At 42.7% G+C, this 14,375-nt stretch overlaps 2 protein-coding genes across 6 annotated transcripts; one reads left to right on the forward strand and one right to left on the reverse strand.

Annotated features, from left to right (window-relative positions):
- Positions 1 to 1,376: 1,376 nt before the first annotated feature.
- Positions 1,377 to 11,050, forward strand: LOC134192111 (probable serine/threonine-protein kinase DDB_G0271682). Of its 5 annotated transcripts, none has more exons than XM_062660806.1 (12): positions 1,377 to 1,576; positions 5,019 to 5,531; positions 7,308 to 7,471; positions 7,523 to 7,703; positions 7,776 to 7,920; positions 8,009 to 8,090; positions 8,145 to 8,263; positions 8,336 to 8,721; positions 9,891 to 10,033; positions 10,095 to 10,211; positions 10,344 to 10,425; positions 10,496 to 10,694. In XM_062660806.1, exons 5-12 carry the CDS (start codon positions 7,904 to 7,906, stop codon positions 10,552 to 10,554), a joined length of 1,005 nt encoding a protein of 334 aa, XP_062516790.1. In that variant the 5' UTR covers positions 1,377 to 1,576; positions 5,019 to 5,531; positions 7,308 to 7,471; positions 7,523 to 7,703; positions 7,776 to 7,903; the 3' UTR covers positions 10,555 to 10,694. The 5 variants fall into 5 exon arrangements, 4 of the variants coding, with proteins under 4 accessions (XP_062516790.1, XP_062516787.1, XP_062516786.1 ...); XR_009971892.1 differs by adding an exon at positions 11,000 to 11,050 and having other exon boundaries at positions 1,383 to 1,576; positions 10,344 to 10,957; XM_062660803.1 differs by having other exon boundaries at positions 1,383 to 1,576; positions 5,019 to 5,536; positions 10,344 to 11,050.
- A 24-nt stretch (positions 11,051 to 11,074) lies between these two features.
- On the reverse strand, positions 11,075 to 12,255 carry LOC134192112 (uncharacterized). Its single transcript, XM_062660807.1, has 5 exons — positions 12,056 to 12,255; positions 11,867 to 11,971; positions 11,644 to 11,757; positions 11,533 to 11,588; positions 11,075 to 11,470 (listed from the first exon to the last, which is right to left on the reverse strand). The coding sequence occupies exons 1-5, from the start codon at positions 12,240 to 12,242 to the stop codon at positions 11,387 to 11,389; spliced, it is 546 nt and encodes a 181-aa protein (XP_062516791.1). The 5' UTR covers positions 12,243 to 12,255; the 3' UTR covers positions 11,075 to 11,386.
- Between the last annotated feature and the right edge of the window lie 2,120 nt (positions 12,256 to 14,375).

Consider the following 14,375-nt stretch of genomic DNA (forward strand, 5'->3'; position numbering starts at 1 on the left):
TGTCAGACTTCAAACCGTGTCTTCACGGTTTTCCTGACAGGCGAGCTCGTGAAACAGACGAGGAGCGTGCCGCTACGCTCCGAGCACTCGCTGAACAGGTCTCTACTAGACGAGCCCATGAGACAGTAAAAAAACTAGCGAACGTAAAGCATACATGTCTCACCAAAAAGCTAAGCGACTATCAGTAGAGACTGATATTGAACGCTCAGAGAGACTAAAGCAAGATGCCGCTAGCAAGGCAAACAATCGCGTTTGTGAATCGTGCGTCGAAGTCGTGCGTGACGTTGCACGTCACAATTGCAAGCGCAGACGCGATAGTATGCTTAGCCATGAACATAGCGACGATATACCAGTATGTACAGCCGCGGTACCGTCTACTGATGATATCGCCGGTATCGGTACAAAAGCAGACTCTTCTTGGCGTAGTTGGAACACGAGCGCCTTCAAGCAGAAGGTACAAGCAAATTTGGTTCGCTTTCATGGCGAAATTTCTAAGTTGCATTTCTCGGAATGTGACGTTTGTCGTGAGGCGTGGCCTTCGATGAAAGTTTGCGTACAAGGTGAGTTGTCTATATGTAATCGTTGCCAGAGAGACAAGGGCCTTCCTAAATTGTTCTCTATCGAGTACAACGCGATACCGGGGCCGGTACCAGAATGTCTCGCTCGGTTGTCGGTTGTAGAAGAAATGCTCATCGCTCAGATCAAGCCGATGATGCAGACCTACATTTTACCGTACGGTCAGTACGGATACAAAGGGCACGTTATCTGTCTACCGCAAGACGTTCAGTCTGTAGCTACCGCGTTGCCACGTACCGGGCGGTCGGTAGGTGTGGTCGTCATCACTGGTGGTCATCGAGATTTCCGCGTCAGACGTGCTGTAGTATTGGAAGCTCTTCGTTGGCTCATACGCAATAATCGTTACTATTCTAACGTAACGATAGACTACGACGTTGTAGACGCGTTGCCAGAAGACGGTACGTCGTCCGATTTGCAAGTGATAGGACGATGACCTAGCCAGACTAGACCCAGAGGATGACGCTAACGTAGACGAGCAATCTCAGCAAGAAAGCTCGTCTGATGATGAGGACTTGCCACTGCAGCCAACAGTGCTCCCGCAGCTAGGTACGCGTAAGTGTGAGAACGATATCATTCGCGATTCGGTGAATGAAGGTGCCCGTACGTGCACGTGTCGCGCATGCGCAGTCAGCTGTATCTGATCAGATTGTAAATAATGATCAGGCGATGGCTACTGTCGTCGATTGGCCCGCTATTACCAATCAGTTGATCGACGAGTTTAATTCGGAAGGTTACTGGAGCAGAGCGTTTCCTACTCTGTTTCCGACGGGTGCTGGTGAGTATCTGGCGCCGAGACAGCGACTGCTAGCGCTCGGTCAGTACTCGAAGCATCTCATTCGCTATCGTGACGGACGGTTTGCGCAGCATCCTAGATTTCGTTACGTTGCACTGGACACCATGATGAGATGGCGAGCTCTCGAGACAGGCTGTGTGTTTGTCAAACAGAGAATTGGTGAAAACCATCTGAGCGTGGAAGAACTGAAGGATATGGCTAATCGAGGTGAGACTTCATTTGCATCTCGAGTAATGAGGTTTAGTAGTTCTTTGCATGGAACTAGACAGTACTGGTGTACTCAAAGACTAAACCTAGCGGCCATGCAAGAGGCACTAGGCATGCCAACTATATTCTTTACGCTTAGTGCTGCTGATATCCAATGGCCAGAGCTTCAGGATTTGATGCGTCATTATCGGCCAAACGCTAACCAAGACAAGGCCAGTGAGAGAATAAAGGCGGTCATTCGAAATCCTCATTTGACCGATTGGTTCTTTTTGCACAGAGCAGAAAAATTTATGTGATACTTTTTGCAAAACAGTCTTGGTGCTGTAGATTTCTGGGCACGCATTGAGTATCAGCACAGAGGGAGTTCTCATTTGCACGGTGTGGCATGGCTGGTTGATGCTCCACATTCTGATAAGATAAGTTCAGAGTGGGCATGCATGCACAGAGCATCCAAGTCGGGCGAAGCCGAAGCCACTAGCGAACAAATGAGAAGGGCAGAGGACATTGCACAAGAGGTGTATGACTTTGCTGATGCCCTGGTAACTGCGTGGAATCCCACGTTGAATGAAACGGGGGGGGAGGGTCACATGCCTCAAGCAGAAATGCACCCCTGTCACAAACGACATAGAGATGTGACCGACGAAGAGCAGGATTATGCTGAACTAATAGCCAATGTGCAGAGGCATACAAAATGCTCAACAGCTTACTGTCTTCGCCATGCTAAACGTAAGAGGACCTCTGCCCTAGCAGGGGACAACGATCATGGCAGTGAGAACGAGCTACAGTGCCGTTTTGAGTTTCCCAAAGTCTGGTCAAGTAGAACACATTTTGAACTACAAGACAAGCAGCCAGAGCTTGTTACGCGGCAAAATGATTCTCACATTAATGGGCATAACGGGGCTCAATTGACAGGCTGTCGGGCTAATGTTGACATGCAGGTGTGTGTCAATGCAGAAATGGTGTCTAAGTACATGACCAAATATGCCAGCAAGAGTGAAGGCATGTCTGAACCTCTAAAAAGACTTTCGAAGTTATAGTAGAGGACTTGAAGGACGATGATCATCCAAAGAAAGCCATCCAAAAGCTAATCACAAGGTCTGTAGTAGAGCATGACTACTCGGCACAGGAAACGTGCCATCACCTTACTGGTGAGAAGTTAGTAGTATGCAGTAGAACAATTTTATGTGTAAATGTTGATGGTCAACGGGAAGTCGATGTAGCACAAGATTAACAGGCTACAATTTCAAGTGCTATGGACGACTACGTAAACAGGCCAAAAAGTAACGAATTTGAAAATCTCTGCTTTGATGACTTTGTCACGCAGTACGATTTCAAAAGGACGGGGGCCTCTTGTCAAACGCAACAAAAAGGCTGTCATTCGTTACTTTCATGAAGTAAATAAAGGCTGCACTTCCAAATGATTTTGGAAAAGTATGAAAAAATTTGCTGCTCTAGGCAGCTGGTAAATATAAACCTTTTTGGTGCATAGAAGAACTGACCGCTGATTTTGGTGATAGTGCAGTTGCTTCGTGGGAAGAATGGCAGCGCTATTGTTTTGACGACCTGACTCGCCGGATTTGTTTTGCTCAGGACGTTGAAAGGGCAACAGATAGCGACGAAGTAGAAATCGATGGTGACAATCTAGCACCCTGCGATGTTGATGAAATGGTACGTGCAATAATAGATGGCACGCAGTAGAAGACTGGATGGTATTGTGTCAGTTAGATGCTGACTTTTCAGAATCTCCAGAGAACGAACAGGGTTCTGATAGTAATACCGATTGGACAGCATCTGCTGTGAATTTTCCTGATGCCCAGGAATCCATAACATTTATTGCTTGTAATAAATCTGAGCATGGTGTAGTTGATCAGAACGTTGCTTTGAGCGACTATAATCCTGATTTCTTACTAGGCAATCAGCGAGTTGCATATGACATTGTCAAATGCCATTTCGAAAAACTTAACCAGTGTCTGTCGCCGGATCCACTTCAATGTCATATGTGGAACGGTTGGTACCGGCAAGTCGCATCTTATCGGATGCTTTTGTTCTGTACTCAGAGGTGCATGTTGTGTCGCTTCTCCGACAGGGGTAGCAACGTTTAATGTGAATGGTAGAACATTGCACTCTTTATTAAAACTGCCTCTCAACTTTATGGCAAGTAATGAATTGCGTGGTCCTGCACTACAGAATCTGCAGGAACAGTTAAAGCAATGTCGTTATGTAATTATAGACGAAATGTCAATGATTGGTCGATGTCAGTTAGGCATGATACATTAGAGGTTGTGCCAGGCAGTTCCTGACCATGCTACGGAGCCTTTCGGTGGTCTGTCCTTGGTACTGGTCGGAGATTTTGAACAGTTGCCTCCAGTGGGAGACACTCTATGTCGCAGATTCGAAGGGTATTTTGTCGAATTTAGGTAGAGCCATATACACAGAATTTACGGAGTCGGTAGTGCTGACCGAAGTTATGAGGCAGGCCGGCAGTGATGATGCTCAAATCAGATTCAGACAAGCTCTTCTGCGACTAAGAAATGCTGCCGTCACTGAAAATGACTGGCAACTTTTTATGACCCGTACCATTGAGTCGGCACGGGTAAATAGAGAGGGTTTGACACTGTTTGATGAAGCAATCCGATTATTCTCAACAGTGGAAGAGGTGGCCGAATACAACGTCGCTTACATACGTCGACTAGGCAGTCCTATTGCTCACATCAAGGCTATACACAATTGCGTTGAGGCCAAAAAGGCCAGTGAAGATGAGCTGGGGGTCTTCATGCGAGTGTAGTCTTATGCGAAGATGCCCGTGTGATGTTGTCCTCCAATATGTGGACGGAGCAAGGGTTAGTAAATGGAAGCATGGGAACGATTGCGGCTATACTGTATCGTTCTGGTGGACCTCCTGACCTTCCGATTGCTGTTGTGGTGCGTTTTGACAAATACAATGGTCCCACATGGGGAGGCGAAAGATGCGTTCCCATTGCACCCATCAGTCGATTGTGGAAAACAGGAAATAGGGAGATGTCACGACAACAGCTTCCACTTAAACTGGCATGGGCAATCACAGTACACAAATTGCAAGGTCTTACTTTAGATCGAGCTGTGATTGACCTGGGTAAAAAGGAATTTGCTGTGAGACTTTCTTTTGTCGCTTTGTCACGTGTAAAACGTTTACATGACTGTCTTTTACAGCCGTTTGCTTTTGAGCGGCTGAAGAGTCTTGCAAGAAATAAGAACGTTCAAGTGAGAAAGAACGAAGAGTGCAGACTTGCAGCCAAACATTTAGAAAAAATTGGTTTGCAAGCAGAAAGCCACGATTTAGTGGGCAGCAGTCAGCGTAATGTTGACCTAATAGAAACTGGGTCATCGCATGTTACTTGTGCGACTCTGACTACGATACTCGCAATATCAAATAGCGGTAGGCAATAATGAAGTGTTGTTGTAGCTCAAGCATCTTCACCAGATGGAAGAACATACCATGAGAGAGTTGTGATAGGAGAGAAATTGTTTGTATGGGGAGGAGAGAGCAAGTCAGGTGGTATCTATCACTCTCGAGTTAACTTGTTTAGTGTGAACATGATATCTGGGGTGTGGCACACTCACACTGCTCATGCTAAAGTCAAACCAACACCTTGTGCTGGAGCATGCAATGCTGTAGTTGGCAATACTATCTATTCATATGGAGGAATGAATAGTGTATCACCATATAGAACGGTAGATGAATTATACAAATTGAATATTGAGGCGATGAGGTGGAGGAGAGTGGAAATAGAAGGAACGAAACCTACAGTAAGATGTGGAGCAGCAATGTGTTGTGTGAATCGCAAACTTATAATGATGGGTGGATATGGTCCAATGACATCATACAGACGACATTCACAGGCTGAATACAAGGAGAATACATCCACGAGTAGTAATGGTTGTAACAATTAATTATGGTCATTTGACCCTGAGACAGGTGAGGTGAGTTATTGAATATGTTGCTGTTTATGAGATTTTAGTTTACAGTGTTTGCACAACATCTTAATGAAACAAAGTCAGATGAGACGACTATTTCACAAGTTTTACTATTTTGTGAAGACAGTAACTATTGCAACTCCAAAGTTACTTTAAATGTTGCTTGTATTTCCCAGATTTGTTTGTGTGTTTATTATACAGCTAACCACCGTTATTTACTGTAAAGGGAGATGTTATTTCTTCTCACACTTTTGTGGGGTAAAATGTTGACAGCTTTAATATTTTGAAATTATGGCACGTGGTATTATTTGTCAATGTATTGAAGTGCAGCCAATGGGTGGTGAAGTAAAGTTTTTCAATTGTGTTAATTAACAACTCCTTACATGTTAGCAATCTCTTGTGTACATACAAGTGAGGATGCTACATGTTGTGATGAAATGATTCATACTTGTAGTTACTTATATCAGGTATTTCTTTGTTGTGGGAACTACAGGAACAGATCAGTGGTCACTGATCATGGCAGACAGGGAGATGAGCTTACTGCAGTAGCTAACACAGGCCCGGATTCAGGAATTTTTGAAAGAGGGGTTGACCTGGTAGCAGTTGTTTATAGCATTACTAATTTTCTCTTTTTTTTGATGAAATTATATTAGATTGTACCACGGTTATTGGAAAGAGGGGTTTCAACCCCCTGAACCCCCGTCTGGATCCGGCCCTGTAACACATTGCAGGTCATACTGTGTTGTGATTGCACACACGTGGGAGTCATAAAACTGTCCTATTTTTGAAGCTGGATTCGTATGGCAAAGCCACATGACCTAATGCTACTTGTCATGTACTCTATTTTCGTGAATATAGACCCATACGGCACTATTTTCATAGTTATAAACTATTTTGGGTGTGGCCAACTGGTGCTATGGTGGCTGGTCTTGGGGCACCAAAAAAGCAAAGATTTGACACCAAAGCTTGAAGCCACTCAAACAGATGAAGACGTCACGACTGTAACTGAAGACAATGCATCATGATCGAATGTACCATGATGATACATGTAGATATTACAAGTAACGCGCTCAAAAGGAAAGTAGCGGCTAAATTTGTAATTCTTTGCGACAATTGTAATGTGGTTTTCAGAAGGCTTATATTCTGTGGAATCAAGGGTGTAAACACTGCTTTAATTACTAGTTGATATAAATGAAATGTTAGTATGGAGAGGACAATGTCTGATGATCTGGGGTGTGTGTGTGTGTGTGTGTGTGTGTGTGTGTGTGTGTGTGTGTGTGTCTGTGTCTGTGTGTGTGTGTGTATGTGTGCATGTGTAGTACACCACGTGAAAGTGGCATGATGCGTCTGTAGCTCAGCTGGTTAGAGAGTTGCTGCAGAATGGAAACATCCGGGATGTTGAGGTTGTAGGTTCACGGACGAGTACAGACGTAATTTCCTTGGGCAAGAAATTCACACACAATTGCCTCTCTCTACTCGAGTATAAATGAGTACTGATCTTTGACTGGGGGTGGACTAGACTGCGGGCTTGGCAGAACATCACGCAGTATATACGGGTACGTGTGGACTTGAGGTCGAATCCTGCGTCTGTGCCAAAGTCAGTGCCCTTTGATGCTCTGTCCACTCATCAAGGGGTTTGTCAGAGCGCCGGAGTCCCTATCTAGAAATAGGCAGGGGTGCTATCTTTGGAACTTTTCGAAGTGCGTATCTGTTTGTCCATTTATGTGCCGTGTATGTGCATGTGTGTGCCTGCATTGCTAATCTGTGTTTGTCTCAGATTGTTGGTCTCCAGTGTGTGTGACTGGTAAGTCTGGTTCTAAACCACCTCCACGTGCCTTTTACACACTGACAGCTGTGGATGAGAAAAGAGTCATTTTGTTTGGTGGCTGGGATGGTCAGAAACATTTGAATGATTTGTGGTTATTGGATGTGCAGAAAAAGGTAGTGTGTGGTTGATGGTGTCTATTTGTATTGCATGTAATTTGTTTGTAGATGTGGACTTACATCACACCATCTTCTCTATTGTGGCCACAATCAAGAAGGAGCCACACTATGTGTACAATATGCTCTAAAGATGAAGAGATCAATTAAGGTGTTACTGATGGGAGGATATGATGGAAGTGTTATGAAAGACTGTTGGATGATAGATGTGATGAGAGGCAGCAGTGATAAGGTAAGAAGGAATTAAATGAGAGTGTGGACGCAAAGTTTGAATTGCTGTTTGGTCATTGATGTGTTGTGTTAGCTTATGATTGATGGTGATGTGTTTGCTCGCTTTGGTCATTCTGTTGGTTGTGTTACACTATCAGATGACACGATAGCCATCAGTGTATTTGGTGGTTATTTCTCATCTAATTCTGTTATCTCTAGTTCATGTTTCTACCAGTGGAGTGAGAGACTGTTGATTGATATCTACCATGTGTATAATAAACTCATTTTGTGTTTATATCCTCGTCATTCATCTGTCCTTCATAATAGTTTACCAGCAGCAGGAACTGGTGTACTAGCTGTTTCTCATGAGTCAGCAAGTGCCTCTCTTGTTGGTGAGACAAGTCTAGAGGTGACAGTCACATGTTAGACATGAAAACATGTTGGTTGATGATTTGTGTGACAGACAAGACAATTAATGGAACAAATTCTACATCTCACAGAAAGAAATTCACAATTGCAGAGTCAACTAGATGATAGCGAACAATTAAAGGATGAGTGTAATGTGCAGTTGAGTGTGGAAAGGTTGGTGAATGAGTGATGGATAGTGATGTGTTATATGAATGGAAATGTACAGTACAGTTTATTGTTGTTTAGGAGCAGAACAGATGAAGCCAGAGCTTTGTGTGAGGAGAAAGACAAACAGATTGAAGAATTGATTGATGAAAGCCAAATTCTGCAACATGAAGTGGGGAGACTGAAGGAGGAGACAAGCAAGCAGCAGAGACAGTTGTATTACAAACAGAAAGCTATTGATAGGTTAAGTAGTGAAAGAGAAGAGAGACAGAGAGAAATGAATAGAATGAGAGAAGAGAAGGGAGAGCTAGAACAAAGGGTAGAAGAGATGGATTTATTGCTGAAAAGTGCAGAGGCAGCAAGTGAAGATGCAGAGAGAAGAGTAAGGGAGAATGAGGAGGTGCTGAACATTGCAGCAGAAGACATGCAACTGAGTGATAAGGAAATAGGCAGTGGAGCATTTGGATGTGAGTTACCTGTTTTCTGTTTATGTGTCTTTTTAATGAGAAACTAAAGGAAATTTTAAGAAGACTGTGGAAAAGTTGTGTCTTGTGTGTGTGTGTGTGTGTGTGTGCGTGCGTGTGTGGTGTGTGTGTGTCTGTGTGTGTCTCTGTGTGTGTGTGTGTGTGTGTGTGTGTGTGTGTGTGTGTGTGTGTGTGTGTGTGTGTGTGTGGTGCGATAGCTCAGTTGGTTAGAGAGTCATCTTATGGAGTGTTTACATCCGGGACCTTGAAGGGTCACAAGTTCAAGTCACAGTGATGGCAAGCTATGGCATAATTTCCTTAAGCAAGAAACTAACACACGTTTGCTTCTCTCGACTCAGGAGTATAAATGAGTACCTGGTCATTGACTGGGGTTCTAAGCGGCCATTGGCTGTGATGTGACATCAGCCACTGGTGTTCTGGTGAGACTTCGGGTGCTCACACCACAGTTGGCTTCACAAGTCGGTGCTCCTGCGAGTGCCTGGCCCGGCTCCAGGAGTTTGCTAGCGCAGGCCCAGAGTTTCCTGAGTAGCGCACAGGGCCCAGCTTAACAGCTGGAGGCGTGACCTCTGAGAGGCAGCTCCTGACATTTAGGATTTTTTAGGTGTGTGTGTGTGTGTGTGTGTGTGTGTGTGTGTGTGTGTGTGTGTGTGTGTGTGTGTGTGTCTGTGTGTGTGTCTGTGTGTGTGTCTGTGTGTGTGTGTGTGTCTGTGTGTGTGTGTGTGTCTGTGTCTGTGTGTGTGTGTCTGTGTGTCTGTGTGTCTGTGTGTCTGTGTGTGTCTGTGTGTGTGTGCATCTGTTGCTACTAAAGGAGGTTGTGTAGATGCACAGATTAAATGATGGAGGCTGCACTGTCTTTGCCACATTTCTAGAATGGCCAATAACTGATCACAGAAACATTTATTGCACATTTATTAACCAGATTTGTCTAGTGAACAGATCATTGAAATGGCTATCAAGCATGATTCAAGTGTACGTATTTGCTTGTTTGACTTATCAAGGTATCCAGACATGCTCTTTTCTAGCTGGTGCAAGATAAAACTCAAATTGAATACAGGACTGAAGGCATACTTTTGTGTAGTTAGTTTTATATTTATTTATGTGCTGTTGTGTTGATCATGTTGTCTAATATTGGATGTGTGTGTGTTGTTCAGCTGTTTGTGTTGGTTACTGGCATGGCTGCTCAGTGGCTGTAAAACTGTTGCACAAGAAACTGGCAAAGGAACATTACCAGAGACGTCTGTTTGAACAGGAAGTGTATGTTTCTTCCAAATTACATTATCCCAATATTGCTGCTGTGTGTGGTGTCACTCATCAGTTCGATGCTCCATTTTGTTCTGATCATGGAACTATTACAGGCTTCATTGTCAGACGTCATTGAAGCAGCACACGTGAGTGGCATCTACTTGACATTGAGAGAACAGACAGATCTTGCTCATGATTGTTTGAGTGGCCTCACATATTTGCACAATTTGGTAAGCAGACTGTACTTGTTGTTTAGTTGTTTATCTGTTTGTGTATTTGCTTGTGTTCATGTTTGCTCATCTGCTTGTCTATTTCTCAATTGTTAGCTTTGGTTTTAGTTTTTTGTTTGTTAATGTTTGTAGCCTCATCCTATTCTGCATGGTGATATTCGTCCTACAAACATCCTCATCACATCAGTGATGAGAGCAAAGATAGGAGACTTGGGTGCTGCACATTTTACTGATGGCTTACTATCAGTGGGTCCTATGAGTACACTGTATGTTGCACTAGAAAGATTGGCCAATAACGCTTTACCCAACAACCAACCAGCAGACGTGTACAGTATGGGTGTAAGTCTGGGAGAATTGTTTACTGGATATCAAGGGACTCGTGAGAACAGAACAAGACAACTGCGATCTGTAAGTGAGAGGGATCTGCGTGTGGTGTGTTGTCAGATGGCTCATGAGGATGACAGAAATAGAATGAAGGCAAGTGAAGCTCTGAATGTTAACAACAGAGTTGTGAGGAGTGAAGAGTACACGGGATGTGGTCCACGACGTATGGTGAAGAGAGTGACGGATGGAGTAAAGAAGGTGACACTGTGTGAGAAACCATGGTGAACAGAACAGACAGAAAGTTGATATCAGTGAGTTGTATTGTTGTCGTGCGAGTCTGTTGTAGTATTAGATGGTGTTGATGTGTAGCTATAGTTGTAGTATTAGATGTTGTTGGTGTGTAGCTATTGTTGTAGTATTAGGTATTAGATGTTGTTGGTGTGTAGCTATCGTTGTAGTATTAGATGTTGTTGGTGTGTAGCTATCGTTGTAGTATTAGATGTTGTTGATGTGTAGCTATCGAGTTGACTGTTTGTTAGTTACACAATTAATAACTAAAACACCACGACTATATTACATTTAAACAAACAACAATAACAATAACAATAACAACAACAACAAATAAAACCCAGACTTTGTTTCAGATACTATCATAGTTGACTATCCTAAAGATCTGGCCTAATAGTATAGAACAATAATACAAGCCTAATTATTGCACACAAACATACAAGCAAATTCTAAACTAGTTTACTAATTTTGAAGTAAAGCTTGAGTTCACGCTGTTCTAGTGTATACGCAATCTACACAGCCACACCCCCGTGACAATCCTCATCACACCGCCTTCACGTAATTCATTTCTCGAGAGTAGCAGATCCATTGAGACACAAGATAGGTCCAACACCATCTCTTAGAACAAAATGAGCCTGAACGAGACCCTGTAGCACATCACGAGTTACCATTACGACACAGCAGCAATAGCCAACTACTTTGCTCTCACTATATAAGAAGACCACGCGTCTGGAATTAGTACAGACATATTGAACTTTAAGTTTGCTACAGAAATGTAAGACCAATTAAGTCAGTATTAGGTAGTCTGTAATTGTCTTACTTGTGTGGCAATACTCTGGACTAGAACTACATATTCCACCTCCCCAGCCTATTTTCTTTCCCCCTGTAAACGTGGCTTGAAGATCATAGTAGAGGTTTCCGATCGGCGGATGATCTAAACACCAAACCGTTAGTGCCTCTGCTGTATCCGACCAAGCGTCCCAATTCAGGTTAACTTAAAATTAATACAAAATTAGCACATTTTATAGTATATCTCACCATACCTACTTGTACAGAAGCCACGTACTGTAATGTGTCTCCGATTTTGAATATCCCTCCTGGTTTGTTGATACAGAATTCAACGGTTTCGATTGCAGTTTCATTTCCACCTACGAAGAAAGTTGCGTCATTGCCGTCAACAATCTTGTGCCCGTTTGTCTAAAGCTAGCAATTATCTGCAATGTTAGTTTTACCACAAATGTCGAGGCAGTTTGATGTTTCGCTCAGTGTGCTGCAGAATGGACTGAAGAGTCCCATAGTCGAGCAACTGGAGTTGTCACTAGCAGACCGATGGAGAATTGAGGATCTGAGGTTTGCAGTACCGTAGTGCGTCCCAGCTAGTGCGCAGATAAAAACAATGGCTGCGATTGCGAGCTTCATGATGTTGAGCAGAGCCGGATGTCGAGACTTGCCTCGACCTTCCAAACGTGTTTAGCGCTTATGCGTAGAATCACATATTCAGTTATTTACTTGTCATCTCTCTAATTGCCAATATTAGAATACGGCCAAACATTAACTAAAATAATTGCCGAATTTGGAGTCAAATCACTAAAGTACATATCGTGGACAGGGGCGGAACGTAGGTATCCGTTGGGGAGGGGCTGAAACGGAAAGTACAAAGGAACGCAGGCGAAAGATATTAGAGCACGTGACGTTCTAAAGACGTCATCTGTCAACACTTAGCACCGTATGAGTGCGCTTCCTAGGTTCATACTAACAATTTTATTACATCAATATTGATTGACATTGGTTATCTTCCAGTCATTCCAAGTTGGGGTTGCCCGAGCCCCTTAGTCCCCCAGCTCCGCGCCCTTGGCGCGCGTTTTATATATAAGCTACGAATGTTCAAATTTTGTATTACAAGTCTTTGTGTACTAAACCGTTGGACAACCTCTTATCTGCAAAATACAATCAGCAAATCTCTGCATAATATTATAGTTGTGTATATAGGTTATAGTCACTAATTACAAATCCAATTGCATAAATTTTTTACTTAATTAATTATGCTAAATTGTTTGTTGAATATAATCTGCATTTATATCAAATCTTTATGTAGTTTCTATCCGTGTTAACTAGTAGTGGACGGTATTAATGTTTAGCTTTGCCCCAGACGCAGTGTGGGGCTGCAATCATGAATGTATAGTGATAGTGATGGCAGCATCCGGGCCTGTAATCCACTCTGCGTCTGGGGCGAGGCTATTTAATGTTGCAGCTGTTGTCGCTGTTGTTTACATTTTACAAAATAATGATCATCTTTTATATTACATTTTTATATTATATTGGCAAAGCCAAAGTTTATTTCAAGTTTAATTAAACTATTATATTAAATTACATTACGTAGTATTGCATTGTATTATATATTGTATTATATTATACTGTAATATATTATATTATATTATTATATTATATCATTATATTATAAAGTATAGTATAATATACTTTCTTCCACACGGATAACTCCGATACAGATTACACGTGTACGCATGCGCTGACCAAATCAGGTGTGATACCAACCAGACTAAGAAACATTGCTTTAAACATTCGCTCCCGCTTGCTGTTTCAAATATAGCCTACACAAATTAGACGGCCATCAACGTCGTTTGTGCTCTTTCGTAGCGTGACTGTAAACGCAACTTGAACACAACAAACTCTAGACGCGGCTTTGCGACACAATTGAATTGGTAGCTCGTTCATCAATGTCGTAGCCCGATCATAGTCTAACTATATAGAAAAAGGTCACTTCTTACATAACATCTGCATGCCTCAAATATCTCAATTTGTACAACAATCGATCACTAATCAGCACCTTACTGTTTCCCTACACAAGAAGCTATGCAAACATTTTTACGTCACTAACACGACGATTTTGGCGCAATCTCGTTACCGGATTTAGGGATAGAAACACAGCTTTGAATTCCTCTTTTATGTCATTTTTGCGGAAGCCGTAAATGTAGGGATTTGCTGCAAAGCATAACATGTACATCGTGATTACAACTGTCCACGCGTAGAGGTTGAGATCGTTGAATATCTTGCACGATTTCAGTTCTTTCTGGTACACTAGGGTCAGTGTCGTTCCCAAAGCCGCTCCAAAGATGAAAGCTATCATGTACGTCGAGCACACAAGACAAACTGTAAATTCCGCGCGGACGTTGTCCAAGAAAGAATCCCAGTGGACTTGAGTCGATGAAACACTTTGCTCGGCATGTACTTGCACAACTGCAAAAGTTGAAACACCCTTTGCAGTTGAAGCCAAAATTCTCGTTCAACTTTTCATACCCAAGATACTGTTCCGTCGACGTCGTCTTTCTTTCTTGTAGCGACTAACGCGCGCAAACAAAATCGCTTGGCTCCAGATAACGATAAGAAACGTTGTCATCAGACCACCTATAAATCAGGAACAAGTTACATATACATAGTGATATATATATATATATATATATATATATATATATATATATATATATATATATATATCACTGCAACAAAAGTTTTGCAAACTAGCAGTTATGCAAG

Source organism: Corticium candelabrum, chromosome 16, assembly GCF_963422355.1.
Source record: "Corticium candelabrum chromosome 16, ooCorCand1.1, whole genome shotgun sequence".
Classification (NCBI taxonomy): domain Eukaryota; kingdom Metazoa; phylum Porifera; class Homoscleromorpha; order Homosclerophorida; family Plakinidae; genus Corticium; species Corticium candelabrum.